Here is a 15,601-nt window from a genome sequence, read left to right as displayed (position 1 = left end):
ACTTCTGTAGATTGTCGGTTCTGTGCTGCCATTGCCTTGGATATTACCTTTTCCCACCAGCTACCTAAGTATGTTACTTTTCTTTCTTTTTTGAAAGATGTATTTATTATACAGTGTTTTTCATGCATGAATGCCTGTTCACCAGAAGAGGGCTTCAGATTACATTTTCGATGTCTCTGAGCCCCCATGTGGTTGCTGGGAATTGAACTCAGGATCCCTGGAAGGCAGCCAATGCTCTAAACCTCTGACCCATCTTTCCAGCCCCATGTGTTACTTTTCTAATAGCTATTTTTCAGCTTTCCCCAGGAGACTCTGGCCAGCTGTAACTGAGTGTTGTTTGCCATATTGGGTATTTCTCTTAGTAATTTTTTAAAAAATGATTTTTAAGTTCTTATTTTTATTAGTGTATGTTACATATATGCCTCTGTGGGTGTACATATTTGCACACATGGAGGCAAGATGAGGGTGTTTTGTGGTGTCCTCTTGTCACTCTTCTTTTTCCTTTTCTTTGAGGCATAAGTTCCCTGAACCTGAAACTTGTTTGTTTGGAATGGGTGACAGCCAGCAAGCCCTAGCTATCCTCCTGTCTGTTCTGACTGCTCACTGCTAGTGTGCAGAACTAAAACTGCTTCTCTTTCTTTTGGTTTTTCAAGACAGGGTTTCTCTTTGTTTCACTGACTGTTCTAGAACTCGCTCTGTAGATCAAGTTGGGCTCAAGCTCAGAAATCTGCCTGCCTCTTCTTCCCGAGTGCTGGGATTAAAGTTGTATACCACCACCACCCAGCTGAGAGCAACTTTCATGCCACTGTTGTTGACATGGGCCCACATTGGCTGGAATTAAAGGTGTGTGCCACCACTCTCCTGCTGATAACTAAACTTTTTTCATATTGAGTAAGAATGTAGAAACTGTTGACTCTTTTATTTATTGGTTTCTGTGTTTTTAGTGTATTCTAGGATTTTTGTTTGTTTGGTTTTTCAAGACAGGGTTTCCTCTGTGTAGCTTTGGAGCTTGTCCTGGAACTCACTCTGTAGACCAGGCTGGCCTTGAACTCATAGAGATCTGACTGCTGGAATTAAAGGCCTGCCCAGCAAGACTTCCTTCTCTTATTCCTAATGATGAAAGGAAAACATTTAGTCTTCTTCAACAGAGTATTTAGTTATAAATTCTGGGTTTTGTTTTTGTTTTTTAAAGCTGATTCTGGAGTGCCTTGTAGTACATGACAAGTGTTCTGATTTCAGCAAATGGACAGATAACAGAGAACAAAGTTTAGCCTGATTTCTGAAAGCTAGTTAAGAACTAAGTAAATGTGATGGTGAAAGAGTTCAGTATGGTAACAGAAACAGAAAGTGGCACCAGGCTTTGGATTGGGTGAGTTGGCTTGATTATTGATTCTACCTGAGTAACAAGTTTCTTGGCATTCTGTCTTAGTTTCCCCATCTTTCTCTGTATTTTCATTGTTGTGAAGGCAGAGGAAGTCAAATGAAATTTTTTTTGTAGACTGATGTTGGTTGTGTTCATTTGACGAAGAATTGCTATCCAAATGGCATTAAGCTATCAAGTGTGGTGTGATTAAATAAAATTGACGTAGATTATATTATGCTCTTCAAAGAAGCTATAGTCTAATAGGTAATGTGGTAAACGCCTAAAATAAAAGGTTGAGAATGATGATTTGGTCACAAGAATGGTGCCAATAAGTCACTATTGCGTCTTGGAATTGTTATGAAGGAAAGGCTCTAGACTATCCCTTGAAAATTAGGAAGGATTCACTATAAAAGATGGAGAATGTTCTCCATAGGTAATGAAAACACAGTATAGCAATGGTCTCATCTATTAGTTGTTAGGTATATTAGTTTTGTTTCTGGTACTGTGATAAAAATACCTTGATAAGAAAAATCCTTTGTGGGGGAAAGGATTTCTTTTGGTTTACAGTTCTGGAGCTATACAGTATTATTTTGTTGGGTAGAAATGGCAACATCAGGTGTGAGACTGTTCAGTCACATTTTAATCATAAACAGGAAGCAGAGAAAACAAAAAATGGGGCCAGGCTGTAAAACCTGAGCATCTGCCTCTAGTGATGGACTTACTTAAGCAAGGTTACACTTAAAGTTTTTATAATTTTCTCAAACAGAGACACCAAATGTTCAAATACATGCCATACTTTGGGGAACATTTTACATTCAAACCACAACAGTAGGGAAAGCTAGATTAGGACCATTCATTAGGAATATCATCAGTAATGTTCTTACTATATAAATATTAGTATCTGGAATTGGCCAGGTTTGTATTCAGAGTCAAAGTTTTGAAGATATTGTCTCTCAGTTTAGTTGGGTAAGGCAATTAAGTTACTTTTATTATGAGATAAGACAATGTGAGAGGATTATGGGACAAAGATTATTTCTAGTTCTATTAAAAGGTGAGTTTTGTTGTTGTTGTTGTTGTTGTTGTGTGTGTGTGTGTGTGTGTGTGTGTGTGTGTATGATTCATGTATACTAGACTGGTCTGGAGCTTGCTATGTAGCCTTAAACTTTGACCCGATCTTCCTACCTTTAACTTCTGAGTGCAGGGATTATAGTTGTGCCCTCACCATGCCTGGTTTATGTTGTATAGGTGATTGAACTCAGGGCTTCATGCATGCTAGTTAAGTATCAATTGAGCTATATCCCAGTTTCAGTAAAGGCAAATTTTAGATAGGTGGTAAGCGTTGTACTAAAACGTTGTATCCCTTGTTAGGCAGATGCAGGAGGTGATTAGAGGAATGTGAAAGAAATATTCTGGGCCTGGCATTTGGTTTATATTTGAATGGTTGGACAAGAGCTTTGTATACATGCTGTGGCTAAGGACTTTGGGAAGAGGGGTATTGGAAGATTATTCAGGTGGCTGCTTGGAGAATAATCAATCAGGAAGGGTGGAGCTTTGATGTAGGAGCCTGGTAAAGAGACTTCTCTAAGTAAGTGATGATGCAGAGTCTAATGTAGAGAAGAGTAGTGTGGCTGTTCAGGTTAAAGAGTCCGGAGATTTTAAAGTGAAAAAAATAGAGAATTGACAGGATTTGAAGACCAGTTGGATGTCGCGGCAGGGGGGGGGGGGCGCGAGTGTGTGTGTGGAATATGGAGTGACTTCAGGTTTCTGCCCTCTTATCTGGCATCATTGAGTATAAGGAATATTTCAGACTTAATACTTTTTAAAGGTTTTAACTGTATTGTACTGAGGGCTATGTATGGTAATTGGAAGTAGGGAGGAGGTAGCTAAGCCAAGGCTTCATAACCATCTCTGGTATAGAGGCATATGATACTTACAAATAATAAATTGCAAGTTTATTTTATAATAATTATTTGATATTGAAAACAATTGTATTAAAGACAGAACCAAATCTGAATACTAAAGAAATGCATGTACTTTTCACTTTTACATAAGGAATTAAATGTTGACTTAATACTGTCACGTAGAGAGCTCTTCAGAGTTTTTCAGAATTGATTAATATTCTTGTTTTGTGATGGTCAATGCCTAGTGTGCCTCTTTGCATAAATGCATGTTATAAAGTGTCAGAGTAGTTTTGGGTCATTTTAGAAATTGATGTGAATTGTGTCCTGATCTCATGCCAGAATTGATCTGATGATTTTTGTTGTTGTTTTTGTTTTAAAGAAACTCAGCAGTTCAAACAGCAGTTTTAAAATTGAAATATTTTAGCACAATTCATTTCAAAGATATTTACTAACTTGTTATTTATGTGCTGAGAAGAGACAGCAGGAAACTAAGAAAATACCTATTGTTTTATAAAATCATAAAACTGTATAGTAAAACATTGTGGTTTATACCCTACAGTAGTCTCAAATCTGAGCACTGAGGTTTTTTAGGCAACATTCATTGGCATGGCATAATGTGAACACATATCCAGTGAAAAGAGTGCATGTTGTATGCTCAGAACCAAGGTTGCAATGAAGCTGCACAGTAACACTGCCAGAAACGCCTCTTTATCTGTTACATTTAAGTTTGAATTAACTTCTGGTTATTGCACCTTCAGAAACTGCAATACATTTTAAAAACCTGTGGTCTATCTAAGCTGTTAGGTGTTTTAGTCACTGTTCTATTATTAAGTGACACTGTGACCAAGACAATTCTTATACAAAGCATTTAACTGTGTACTTGATTACAATTCAGAGGTTAGTCCACTGTCATTATGGTGGGGAACATTGGGGCATGTAAGCAATAGCTTAGAGTTCTACATTTTGATCCATAGGCCGGGGCGGGGGGAGCGGACTGACTGACTGGCTGTGCCTGACATAGGCTTTTGAAACCTCAAAGCACACTTCTAGTAACACAGTTCCTCCAACAAGGCCACACCTCCTAATACTTCTTTAGTGCCACTCCCAATGAACCTATGGGGTTCATTCGTATTCAGACACTCAGACCACCACAATTTGCAGGTATAAATTAAATTCTGTGTGAGAATAAATATGGTATGGAAGAACTTTAAAAGACAGAAACTGCCAGCATATATAGTCAGGAAAAAAAGTAGAGAAACTGAAATAGTAGGGAATATTTTTAAGAATATACTTAATATTGTCATCATAGACATTGAGTTTTTGTTCTAGTTTTATAATGCATGTTTATTTTCTAGTTAATATCAGTGAGTATAGGAGTTTATGGGCACAGGAGTTTGACTTGCAGGAAAGACAAAATAGCAAGATACCAGCACTTAATCTTTTGATTCACCTGTCTGCTATTTTTTTTTTAATATTTTTGTGTGTTTAAGACCATAGGTACGGGAAAGGAGATGAGAAACAGCATTTTTGACAAGCTTACAGGTTGTGCCATTTGGGGTCAACACTCTGTAAAATAAGGTTCCAGTGCATAGTTCATCACAGAGGGGTTAATTTTAGATAGCAGTGAGGTGGAAGGTAATGTAGTTTGTGTGAGAGAAGATATGCCTGATAAATTTTGGAACTGGGTTGGTGAGCTTTAAGAATGTTATAAAGGTTTGTAGAAGAAAAGGAAAGTTAAGGATTTGGGACATGTAAAAAAATCATTGAGCAGCAAGGAAGATTGGTTTGGTTATGCTGTTTACAGAGAGTATATCAATTGAACAGGGTAGATTAAGAGAGAAAGTGGTAGGATGAAAGAGAAAAGTGATTTTGAGGAAAAAGAGGAGTATCATAGACTATGTAATGGCCCTCTAAGATATCCATGTTATACTCTCTCCATTGTGTATATAAAGTTATGTTGTGGCAAAATACGATTAAAAAGTACTACCTAGATAGTTCCTGTTTGATGGCAAGGAGGTTTATAGAAAGGTGACTGTGGGATGAGACAGAAATGCCATATGCTAATACATAGAGGAAGGAAGTGATGGAAGCAGAAGCCTGATGATGGATGCCTTGAGTTAAGTGAAACTGGGAAAGGTAAGAGAACATATTATCTCAAGAGCTTTGAGCAGAGATAGGTGGGTTAAGTTTTCAAAGCTAACTGGGTTTCTGTCTCTAGAACTGTGAGGTAATTTATGTTGCCTTAAGTCACCGTGTTTGATGTAGTTTGTTAACAACAACAGTAGGAAATATTCAGAGGGTATGGATATAAGGCAATGTAGAGTTAGAATAAGTAAGATAAGGTGGCTGCTGAGATAGCATGTGTTTACCAGGAAATGAAATTTGTAGCATGGTTAAACAAATAGAGAATAGTCAAATTAAAAACAGAATATTAAGAGGATCAAATATTAAGAGAATGATGTATGTATTTCCTAAATCTTAATTTTAGACAGTGCTGGATCTGATGTATTCAGGAGTCTAATAGATTAGATAAGGTAGATTTTAAATGAGGTACATTTAAGAAACTCCCACCATTCTGTTGTAAATAATTAGTAAAGTGCATACAACAGTGCATAATAAAGTACATAGGAACATCGTTTGTTGTTCTTTGAATATTTTTTGAGACAGTATCTTATTATGTAGCCCTGCCTAATCTAGAACTCACTATGTAGACCAGTTTGACCTCAGACATGCAAAGATTTTTGCCTACTTCTGCCTCATGAGAGCTGGGATTAAAGGTGTGTCTCCTGGCCAGCCGTTTAAAGTTTTAACTAAGAAATGCTTGAAAGAGACCTTTTAAAAATGTGCATAAGTAATTTAAAATCTCAGTAGTACACTTAAGACGAAAATGCGGTTTTTTTAGTGAATTTTGCTAATCTGCTTAACATAACGATTTTCACTTTTATTATTCTGCAAATGCCATGATTTCATTTTTGTTAATTGTTGGAGGAGGGCTGCTTGTTGGTTCCTGTCCATTCGACTATCTTAGACCCAAAATAATCACACAGAAACTGTATTAATTAAAGCATTGCTTGGCTCATTAGCTCTAACTTCTTACTGGCTAACTCTTACATCTTAATTTAGCCCATTTCTAGTAATCTGTGCACCACCACTAGTTTGTGGCTTCCCAGCCAAGTTTCAGCACTGTCTGCAGTGATGGTTCCATGGCTTCTTTCTGACTCCGCCCTCCTTTCTCCCAGCATTCAGCTTAGCCCCCCCCAGCTTAAGTTCTGCCCTGCTATAGGTCCAAAACAGTTTCTTTATTCATTAATGGTAATCACAGCACACAGAGGGAAATTCCACATTAGTTTATGGCTCAATAAAGTTCCATTGTGTATATGCACCATGCTGGTTTTTTTTAACTCATTCATATGTTGATAGACATCTTAAGTTGATTCTATTTCCTAACTATTGTGACTAGTGCAGCACTAGTCACAAATATGGATGTGAAAAAGACACATTTTGAAAAAAAGTAATACTTAGCATGGTAATTTTCAGTTTGATAATCATTTTCGTACATCTTTTGAGGATTTTAAACAAGCTTTTAAAGTAAATGTTACTGTGAGAATTCCATGAGGATGTAAGATAAATAAGGCAAAAAAAAAATGGACTAAGAAGTGTTGAGGGTAATGGCTATTGTGTTGGATATTGATTACATGCGCTTCTGTGTTTTCTTTCACCCCAGGAAGTTGCATTGGCAAATGATGCTCAATGGTGGATTGGATAATTTTTCAACAAAAATAATTTAGGTAGCTAAAAATTGATTATTTTGGTTTTAAGACTTGGCATACCTCTAGACTAGTGAAAGTTTCAGAAAGAATGAAATCTAACTTGGATGATTTAGGAGACTTTAAAAAGAGACCACAAAGGTGATGCAGATTAAGGGAGCTCACAAAGAATGCTAAGTCAGTACTAAGAGCAAACCCTGAAATGACAAGAATACAGTGCAGTTGGAGCTTGAGAGCTGTGTGAAAGAGGGTATGTCACAGTAGCTATGATGGCAAGGGGGACAAAGCTGCCTGAATTTGTGAGAGTTCACCAAGTACATTGCTCAGAACTGGATTCTTGCAGAGTATCTGTGATATAGTTGGAATGACCAGGACACCATGCTCTCTCCCTTTAAGGTAGTGATTCTTAACCCGTGGGTCTCAGCCCCTTTGCCAAACTTCTGCTCCAAAAATATTTACATTACAATTCATAACAGTAGCAACAAAATATTTTTATGGTTGGAGGTCATCACAACATGAGGAACTGCATTAAAGGGTTGCAACATGAGGAAGAGAACCACATTGAGAACCACTGCTTTAAGGGACACTTAAAGTTAATTAATAGTGAGCTCTAGCCTGTTTGAGTTGCAATTCTGGTTTTACTTAAATTGTATAAATCTAAGTAAATTTGGAAAAGTTCTTAAAAGCATAAGATAATCTCTTAGTTTTTTAAAAAATTTCATAAAATTTTTGTAAATATTGTGTGTGTGTGTCGGGGGGGGGGATATGTGCAAATGGGTACAGTGTCCGTTGAGATCAGAAGGGGGCTTTGGATATCTCCTGGAGCCAGGTGCCTGGCCTTGGTGCTGAACCTTTGAGAACACTACCTGCTCTTAATTTCCACCACCACATGCCATCTTTTCAGCTCCTAAAGAGATCTTTAACTTACTTAAAACCAGCAATGAGCCGGGCAGTTGTAGCACATGTCTTTAATCCCAGCATTCGGCAGAGACAGGTGGATCTCTGTGATTTGAAGCCAGCCTGGTCTATAGATGAGTGCCAGGACAGCCAAGGCTACACAGAGGAACCCTGTCACAAAAAACCACAAAGCAGAAAACAAACAAGCAGTGAATAGTTAACGTGTTCACTGTAAATTCAATAGGTAGACCTATCATAAAAACCCATTTTAATTATGTTTACTTACTTAGTTATGTGTTTGTGTGCACATGTGTACATGCATGCATGCTTGTGTACATTGAGGTCAAGATAGATTGGAGAAATTGGTTCTTTCCTACCTTATGGGTCCTTGGGGCTAGAACTCTTGGTATTCAGATTTGGTGACAAGTTGTCTTGTACAAGAAAAAAAATTAAAAAGAAATTTTATTCATAAGAAAGAATTTTAGTAAGATTGTTATAGTGTAACTTGTTATAGGTTTAAAGACACATTTCTTTCTCACCCTCATAGCTATACCTGAAACATTAGTAAAATGGTAAGGTTTTTGGCAATGTTGGCAAAACTATTAGTTAAAATCATCTACACTTGAGTTTTGTTTTTTATATTAAATTTTAGGTTATCAGACTGTTAGCTGTAAATAGTAAATGTATCGTTGGAGTTTACTAGCAACTTAGCAGAGTCTGAGAATGTATTACATACAATTTCTGTGTCTGTATTAAATAGGCAACCTGAGTCATGGTCCTAGGAAATACATTGTAGGAAAATTGCTTTATGAAAGTCTCTGCTATTACCTGTGAGGAGATGCCATCTCTTTACTTTCTTTCTCTTGCTGTTGATTGGTATGTATCTGATTGGGGGATACACATATGACTTACATATGTTTTGTTTGGAGCTCAACCATCTGAAGAGAGAAGAAACAATCAAAATGTAGCCAAGTTTCCTAATATAGCACTTGCTTCCTATATAAAATTATGCAGGTCATTTTACAATCTTTCTTTGATTTAGTTAAGTGTTTTCACTTATTTCAGTGAAAGCTTATCTTTATTTAGATAGTTGGTATGTACAGCTGCTTAATGATTTAGAATATTTTAAAAGCTTATGTTTTTATTCTGAAGTAATTGCATATATTTTTATGTAAGGCATGAAGCTTGTATGCAGTGTAGCTTAATGCTGAAACAAACTAGGTCTTATTTCTACATATGTTTTGAAAGAATTTGGGAGGGGAACTTGGAAGAGGAGTAACAGGGAATTCTGAAGTATCAAAAATAGGACTCATGGTGGTAAAGAGACACAATTTATTTGTACCAGAAACTGTGACTGAGGAGGGTTGAAGACTGTCTGCTGCTGTCTTTGTTTGATTCTTGCTGCCTATTCCTCCTCTCTGACTTAGCAGTGATGGCCTGTTGCTGCCCTAATTGTTACTTTTCTTATGAAGTTTTTTTTTATTGTTTTGTTTGTTTTGTTTTAAATTCAGCCTTATCTTTGAGCATTCATAGGTCAGAGAAAAAGAAGAATATTTTAAAGAAAATTACCATCTGGTATTTTACTTGGAAATAACAACAAAACCTTTCAGAGATGCTGTATTATTTTGAAATTAAGTAAATTTGTTTCATTTCAGAGATTCAAACTAGCACTCTATAAAATTTAATTTGATTACTGACTAAATATTAATTATTTTTCACCAGACGGTCTGCCAAATCTCGAAGCAGAAGCCCATATTCATCTAGGCACTCAAGATCTCGTAGCAGGCACAGATTGTCTAGATCCAGAAGTCGTCACTCAAGCATTTCTCCTAGTACACTAACTCTCAAGAGTAGCCTGGCAGCTGAATTGAACAAGAATAAAAAGGCACGAGCTGCAGAGGCAGCAAGAGCTGCAGAGGCAGCTAAGGCTGCAGAGGCAGCTAAGGCTGCTGAGGCAGCTGCCAAAGCTGCGAAAGCCTCAAATGCATCTACCCCTACTAAGGGGAGCACAGAAACTGGTGCCAGTGCCTCACAGACAAACCACGTGAAGGATGTGAAGAAACTGAAAACTGAACATGCACCTTCGCCCTCAAGTGCTGGGACCGCCAAAAGTGACAAAGTAAAGACAAAGCCACCCCTTCAAGTAACAAAGGTAGACAATAACTTGATTGTAGATAAAGCCTCCAAGAAAACAGTTGTTGGGAAGGAAAGTAAAGCTGCTGCTACAAAGGAAGAACCAGTATCTACTACTAAAGAGAAAACTAAGCCACTCACACCAAGTGTAGGCGCTAAGGAGAAGGAGCAACATGTGGCTTTAGTGACCTCTACATTACCCCCGTTACCTTTGCCTCCCATGCTGCCTGAAGATAAAGATACTGATAGGTAAGTGCAAGCAAATTTGAAATTTGTCAGTAACTATTTAAAGAAAAAAAATGAAACTTTAAACTGAGAAATATGATTTAACTCTGGATTATCCTTCCCCAAAGTTAGTATAAAAGCCTTTTTATTTTGTTGGTTTTTGGGGAATGGGTGAGTAGAGAAGATGAGCTGGCTTTGCACTGTGTAGCTAGCCCTTGGCTGACCTGGAATTTACAGTATAGAGCCGGCTAGCCTTTTAGCTCAGGAACTGTCTCTGCCTCACTCCGGAGTGCTTAGGTTAAGGGTGTGTGCACTACTGTGTTCAGCTCCAGCTTTCTCGATCTACGCTGTTTTGTGCCTTTTCTCTTTCAGTGTTTTTTTTTTTCTCCTCCTTGAATGAATTTATATGTTTTTTTGGATATGAAATTTTCTACTATTACTGCTACTATAGACATGACTGAGGTAGTCATTTCTTTCAGTGACTGACTTAAATACAAAGGTATAAAAAAGGAGACATTCTTTTCAGTGAAGTTTTAAGTTATTAAAATGTGAAAAAGAAAAATGGTTAGAAGTAGTTACTTGGATCAGGCAGGAAATATTTTTATAGCCTTATTTATTTGTTTACAATGCACTTTGTTAGTGGACTACATGTAGAAGATCATAGCTGTTGATAGTCTTATGTTTTCAGTTTTTCTGTGCTCTATTCCATGTTATATCCAACAATGAGAATATTTATCACAAAAAAAATCACAGATTAGTTATTTGAATTAGATGACCTGATAGAATACTGTAAGCTAAAGTTCTGTGCATCTCAGATACTATGATTATTAGCTTTAGTATAAATCAGGACTGGGGGAAATGTTAGCCCATTTAATGTTAATGTTAACATTAAATGTTAGGTTAATGATGTTTTTATTTTACAAAAGTAAAATGCCTAGTTACTATTCTACAGAGTTGCAAAGTATAACAGACCTCATGCTTTGTTTGAAAAGGACTGGTGTTTAGGTTTTCGGTAAGCAAAGAATTGTTGGCTTTCTCTTCCTCTTTTATAAGGGAGGAACCACTCCTCATCTCTCTGGCCCCTTTCACCAATTTTAGTGAGCATGGTAGTTTCATGTTTCAAAGTTTCTTTTTAGAAACCTGGTGTGGGTTTTGGTTGTTTGTTTTTGTGTTAAACAGGTTGAAATTGTCGTGTTGATGTAGAGAGATCGTCTTTTCTGATAATGTTTCTGGAAACCTGAATATGGAAGGTGTCTTTATTTACTTTATTTAAAGATAATTTTAAAGAACACTAATGGTCTATATAATCTCAGTAGCCATGTTTTAAGGAGTACTTTCCAACTTTGCATTCTTTAAGTATGTTTCTGCCCACTCCTAGTTAACTGTCACATTTACATCCTTAAATAAATCTACAAAAGATTGTTTGTGCTTTTTGTGACTGTGATTTTGTAAATCTGTACTCTTGTTACTTTTATGTATTTGGGCATTTTATAAAGTTAAACAATAAAATTAGTATTTATTCAACCTTCTAGAGCAGTGAGTGGGTCTCAACCTTCCCAGTGCTGCGACCCTTTATGTTGTAGTGACCCCCAACCATAACAATATTTTTGTTGCTACTTCATAACTATAATTTTGCTACTTTTATGAAACATAATGTAAATATCTTTGGTGGCCCCCGTGAAAGGATCATTCTACCTCCAAAGGGGATGGGGCTCACAGGTTGAGAATGACTAGAGTCAACAAATGCTAGTATTTAATATCTACTTTTATGCTTTTAATTTCCCTGTATAAGGAAAGTGTATGTGTATACACATTGGTTTGAAAATAAGTGGTTGCCGTAGTTTTCAGTTTATTCACGTGTCCTTTTAATGTGGCCTCAGATAATTACAGGTGTTATTTACCCCCATGCCTTGAAAGGTCTGCCTTACCTCTGAATTTGTCTGATTACTTCTTGATGAGGGCTAACTTGCTTTTCTCTAACCTTTCCATTTCCTATAAACTTAGAAATCATTTGGATCTTGGATAAATTCAGAACAAATACTGGTTTTGGCTAGAATATTTAGGAGATGATCTTATGTACTTCTTACTTTATGAGGAACAAAATGTTAAACTGTGATGTGATAACTTGGTTAATTGACCAACCAACCTTAAAACTTCTGTGTAGAAGGTACAAATGTCTGTTTTAGGATATATTTCTGTAGGATATATATTAGTCAATTTGAAGATCTGTTTTCCCTGAAGCTGGTCGTCTACTGTTTAGCACTCACTGATAAGATTGCTAATCATTACTCTAATAGGAACTACAAATGATGATTTCTTTTTAAAATTTGGTCATTCCTCTTAATAGCTGTTAATAAAGCTAACATAAAAAGGAAATTCTTCCTACTCCATCTAGTCCTCTAAATCAAATGGAACTTTTTTTCCCTACATTACAGTCAGTTACAGATCTCCATGCCAAAAACAGCTCTTATTTCCATTTGTTCACACTTTATTTTTTTCAGCAGTCAAAAATTTCTTAACCTTGTTGGTGTTACATATTTTTTATTAAGGGATTTTATTTATTTTTGTTACTGTAAAATATGGAAAACTTAAACATTTTATTTATTGAAAGCAGCAAAGTATATTTTGTTATAATATTCTGAAATATAATATCTGGTGATTTACATAATAATATAGTTGAATATAGTTCTTTAAGTTCAAAAAAAAGTGAAGTTAAGACTTTTAGACCCCTCTCATCAAAATGTACTTACTTAAGTAACTCAGAAAAAAAAGAGAAGTTTTACTAGAGTTTTAATACAAGTTAGAGACTTTCTATTTCTAAATAGGTTACTTTAAATAGGCATAGTTACAAACAGAATAGGTTTCAAATAGGGTTTTAGCTAACGTTTAGCACCTTGTCAAACTATGAATCCATTTGTCTGATATTTTATTTTACTGCTTACCAATTTTCCAAAAATTTGACATTCTATATGAAAGAAACAGTAGTGTAATATTTGTTACTTTTTATTAAGTCTCCAGGATTTTACACAAAACTATAAAAGCCTGTAATATTTGTTGAGTAGCAGGATGGTAACATTGAGAAATGGGCTTTGTAATTCCTTACAAATTGCTTTCTTTTCAAAATATGTTTACCTGCTAAAGAACCTTCTAGAGAGTAACAGTTATGAAGAACAAAGATTATTTTACTCTTTGTTTGACAAGTAGTTTTCAGTATGTGGTACTAAAGGACCTATGTATCTGATAATAATAATATTCACTAGGCGTAGAAGTGGTATCAACTAAAGTTAAATTATTTTCAGTGAAATGTTTATTAATTTTGAGCCACAGCAGAATATGAGCTTTTCCATTATTGGATTGAAAACTTGTGTGAAAGTATATAAGGTCCAAATTTTATTATCATTAAAAGGTTCCCTTTTAACATGTCTTGATTAGGTAACAGATTTTTAGTATTTGGGAAATTTTAAATTATCAGTTACAATTCAGATGCAATTTGAAAATTGCAGCTCTTTGTGTATTTTTTAAAGTATAGGACTAACCAAGGTTATAATAATTTTATTATGAAAGGCCAGAGTTCATGATGACAGAGCAAAGGCATGATAGCAGGAACAGCTTGCAGATCTTCTCTTGCCTCTGTCTCCCAAGTGTTGGGATTAAAGTCATGCTGTACAGTGCTGGCCTGAGAACTCACATCTTGATCCACAAATTAGAGGTGGAGAGAGAGCACAGGTAATGAATGGCTCTTTAAAACCTTAAAGCCTGCTCTCCAACAATGCATATCTTCTGATTCTTTTCAAACAGTTTCACCAATAGGGATCAAAATGTCTGTGGGGGTCCATTATCAACCAGACCACCACAGGTCTTTAAAAATTAAAAAATCATGCACTGGAGAGATGACTCAATGGTTAAGAGTACTGGCCTTACAGAGATCTTAAGTTCAGTTCCCAGCAACCACATGGTGGCTCATAACAATCTGTAATGAGATCTGGTGCCCTCTTCTGGCATGCAGGTGTACATGTACATGTACAGTGTTTGTGCATAAAATAAATAAATCTTTTTAAAAAATAGAAAATCATGTGGTTCAGAAAAATTAACACTGAAAAGAATGATGTTGAATTAATTGGTTTGGATTATGTAAATGGAAAAGAATAGTGGTGTGTCATTTGCAGATTGTAATTTTGTTTACTTAAAGGAAAGCATCATTTCTTCCTACTAGAATCAAATAGTACAAGATTCATGAGGGTTCTTGCAAGTATAACTGATTGATTTTTTTTTCTGTTTTAGTTCACAGTTTTGAAATTAGATCTGTATTTTTTTGAAGTTTAAAATTTGTTATTTTATTTGTATATGTGAATTGTGTATGCTATTTGGATACCATAGGCTTTATATCAGGTCACAGGACAACCTTGGGTGTTGGCCCTTATCCTTATACCTTGTTTTAGACAAGTTCCCTTTGTTGTTTGGCCACTTCAATGTGAATATCAGGCTAGCTGACCCATGAGCTTTCAGGGATTCTTCTGTCTTTTTTTTTTTTTTTTTTCCCCCTCTCATGTTAGGAACACTAGAATTGTAGACTTGTGGTCTGTGTCCAGCTTTATGTGAATTCTTGGGATTTGAACTGAGCTTTTTGTGCTTGCATGCCTAGCTCTATTATTCATGGAACCATCTTCCTAGCTCCTTACACTTTATTTTATTAAAATAATCTTAGATTTGCAAAGAGAAAAAGATTCTAGAATCCCTGTTTACCTTGCATTTATTATAATTAATTAGTATCAATATATTACCATTAATTAAGGTGTACACTCTATAGATTTTCATGGTTTTTACTTAATTCTGTGTCATTTCTTTTCCTACAAACTTTTCTAAGTTTCGACTTAGTGTAGACAAGAGTTTCTGTCCCGCCCAGTTTTGCAGCCGTTCAGTCCTAAAGAAACACACAGAGGCTTATATTCATTATAATATAATTATATAATAATTATAACTGGATTATTAGTTCAGGCTTATTATTAACTAGCTCTCAAAACTTAAGTTAATGTCTGTGTTTAGCCACGTGGCTTGGCACCTTTTCTCAGTAAGGCATTCTCATCTCTTTGTCTGACTGGTAACTGACTGTGCCTTTCCTCTTCCCAGAATTCTCTTAAGTCTGGTTGCCCTACCTATATTTCCTGCCTGGCTACTGGCCAATCAGTTTTATTAAATTAATACTAGTGACAAATCTTTACATTATCTCACAGCAAACTTAGTGGTTGAAGAACAGTGTTCTTTTTAGCTGGATGTGAAGTGTGACTTACGAAATACAACCTATGCATGTTGTTATT

General features: G+C 35.9%; 1 protein-coding gene across 4 annotated transcripts in view; it reads left to right on the top strand.

Annotated features, from left to right (window-relative positions):
* The window catches only part of Cdk13 (cyclin dependent kinase 13), a 98,547-nt gene that overhangs the window by 28,103 nt on the left and 54,843 nt on the right, over positions 1–15,601 (top strand). For all 4 annotated transcript variants that reach the window (XM_085699252.2, XM_085699250.2, XM_085699253.2 and 1 more), the window contains exon 2: positions 9,651–10,310. In XM_085699252.2, the coding sequence (XP_085555378.1) occupies positions 9,651–10,310 (660 nt within the window). The remainder of the gene's footprint in view (positions 1–9,650; positions 10,311–15,601) is intronic.

The sequence above is a fragment of the Myodes glareolus genome, chromosome 14 (assembly GCF_982192425.1).
Source record: "Myodes glareolus chromosome 14, mMyoGla1.1, whole genome shotgun sequence".
Classification (NCBI taxonomy): Eukaryota; Metazoa; Chordata; class Mammalia; order Rodentia; family Cricetidae; genus Myodes; species Myodes glareolus.
The sequence above is the reverse complement of the archived record's forward strand: the minus strand, read 5'-3'. Positions and strand labels throughout refer to the sequence as shown.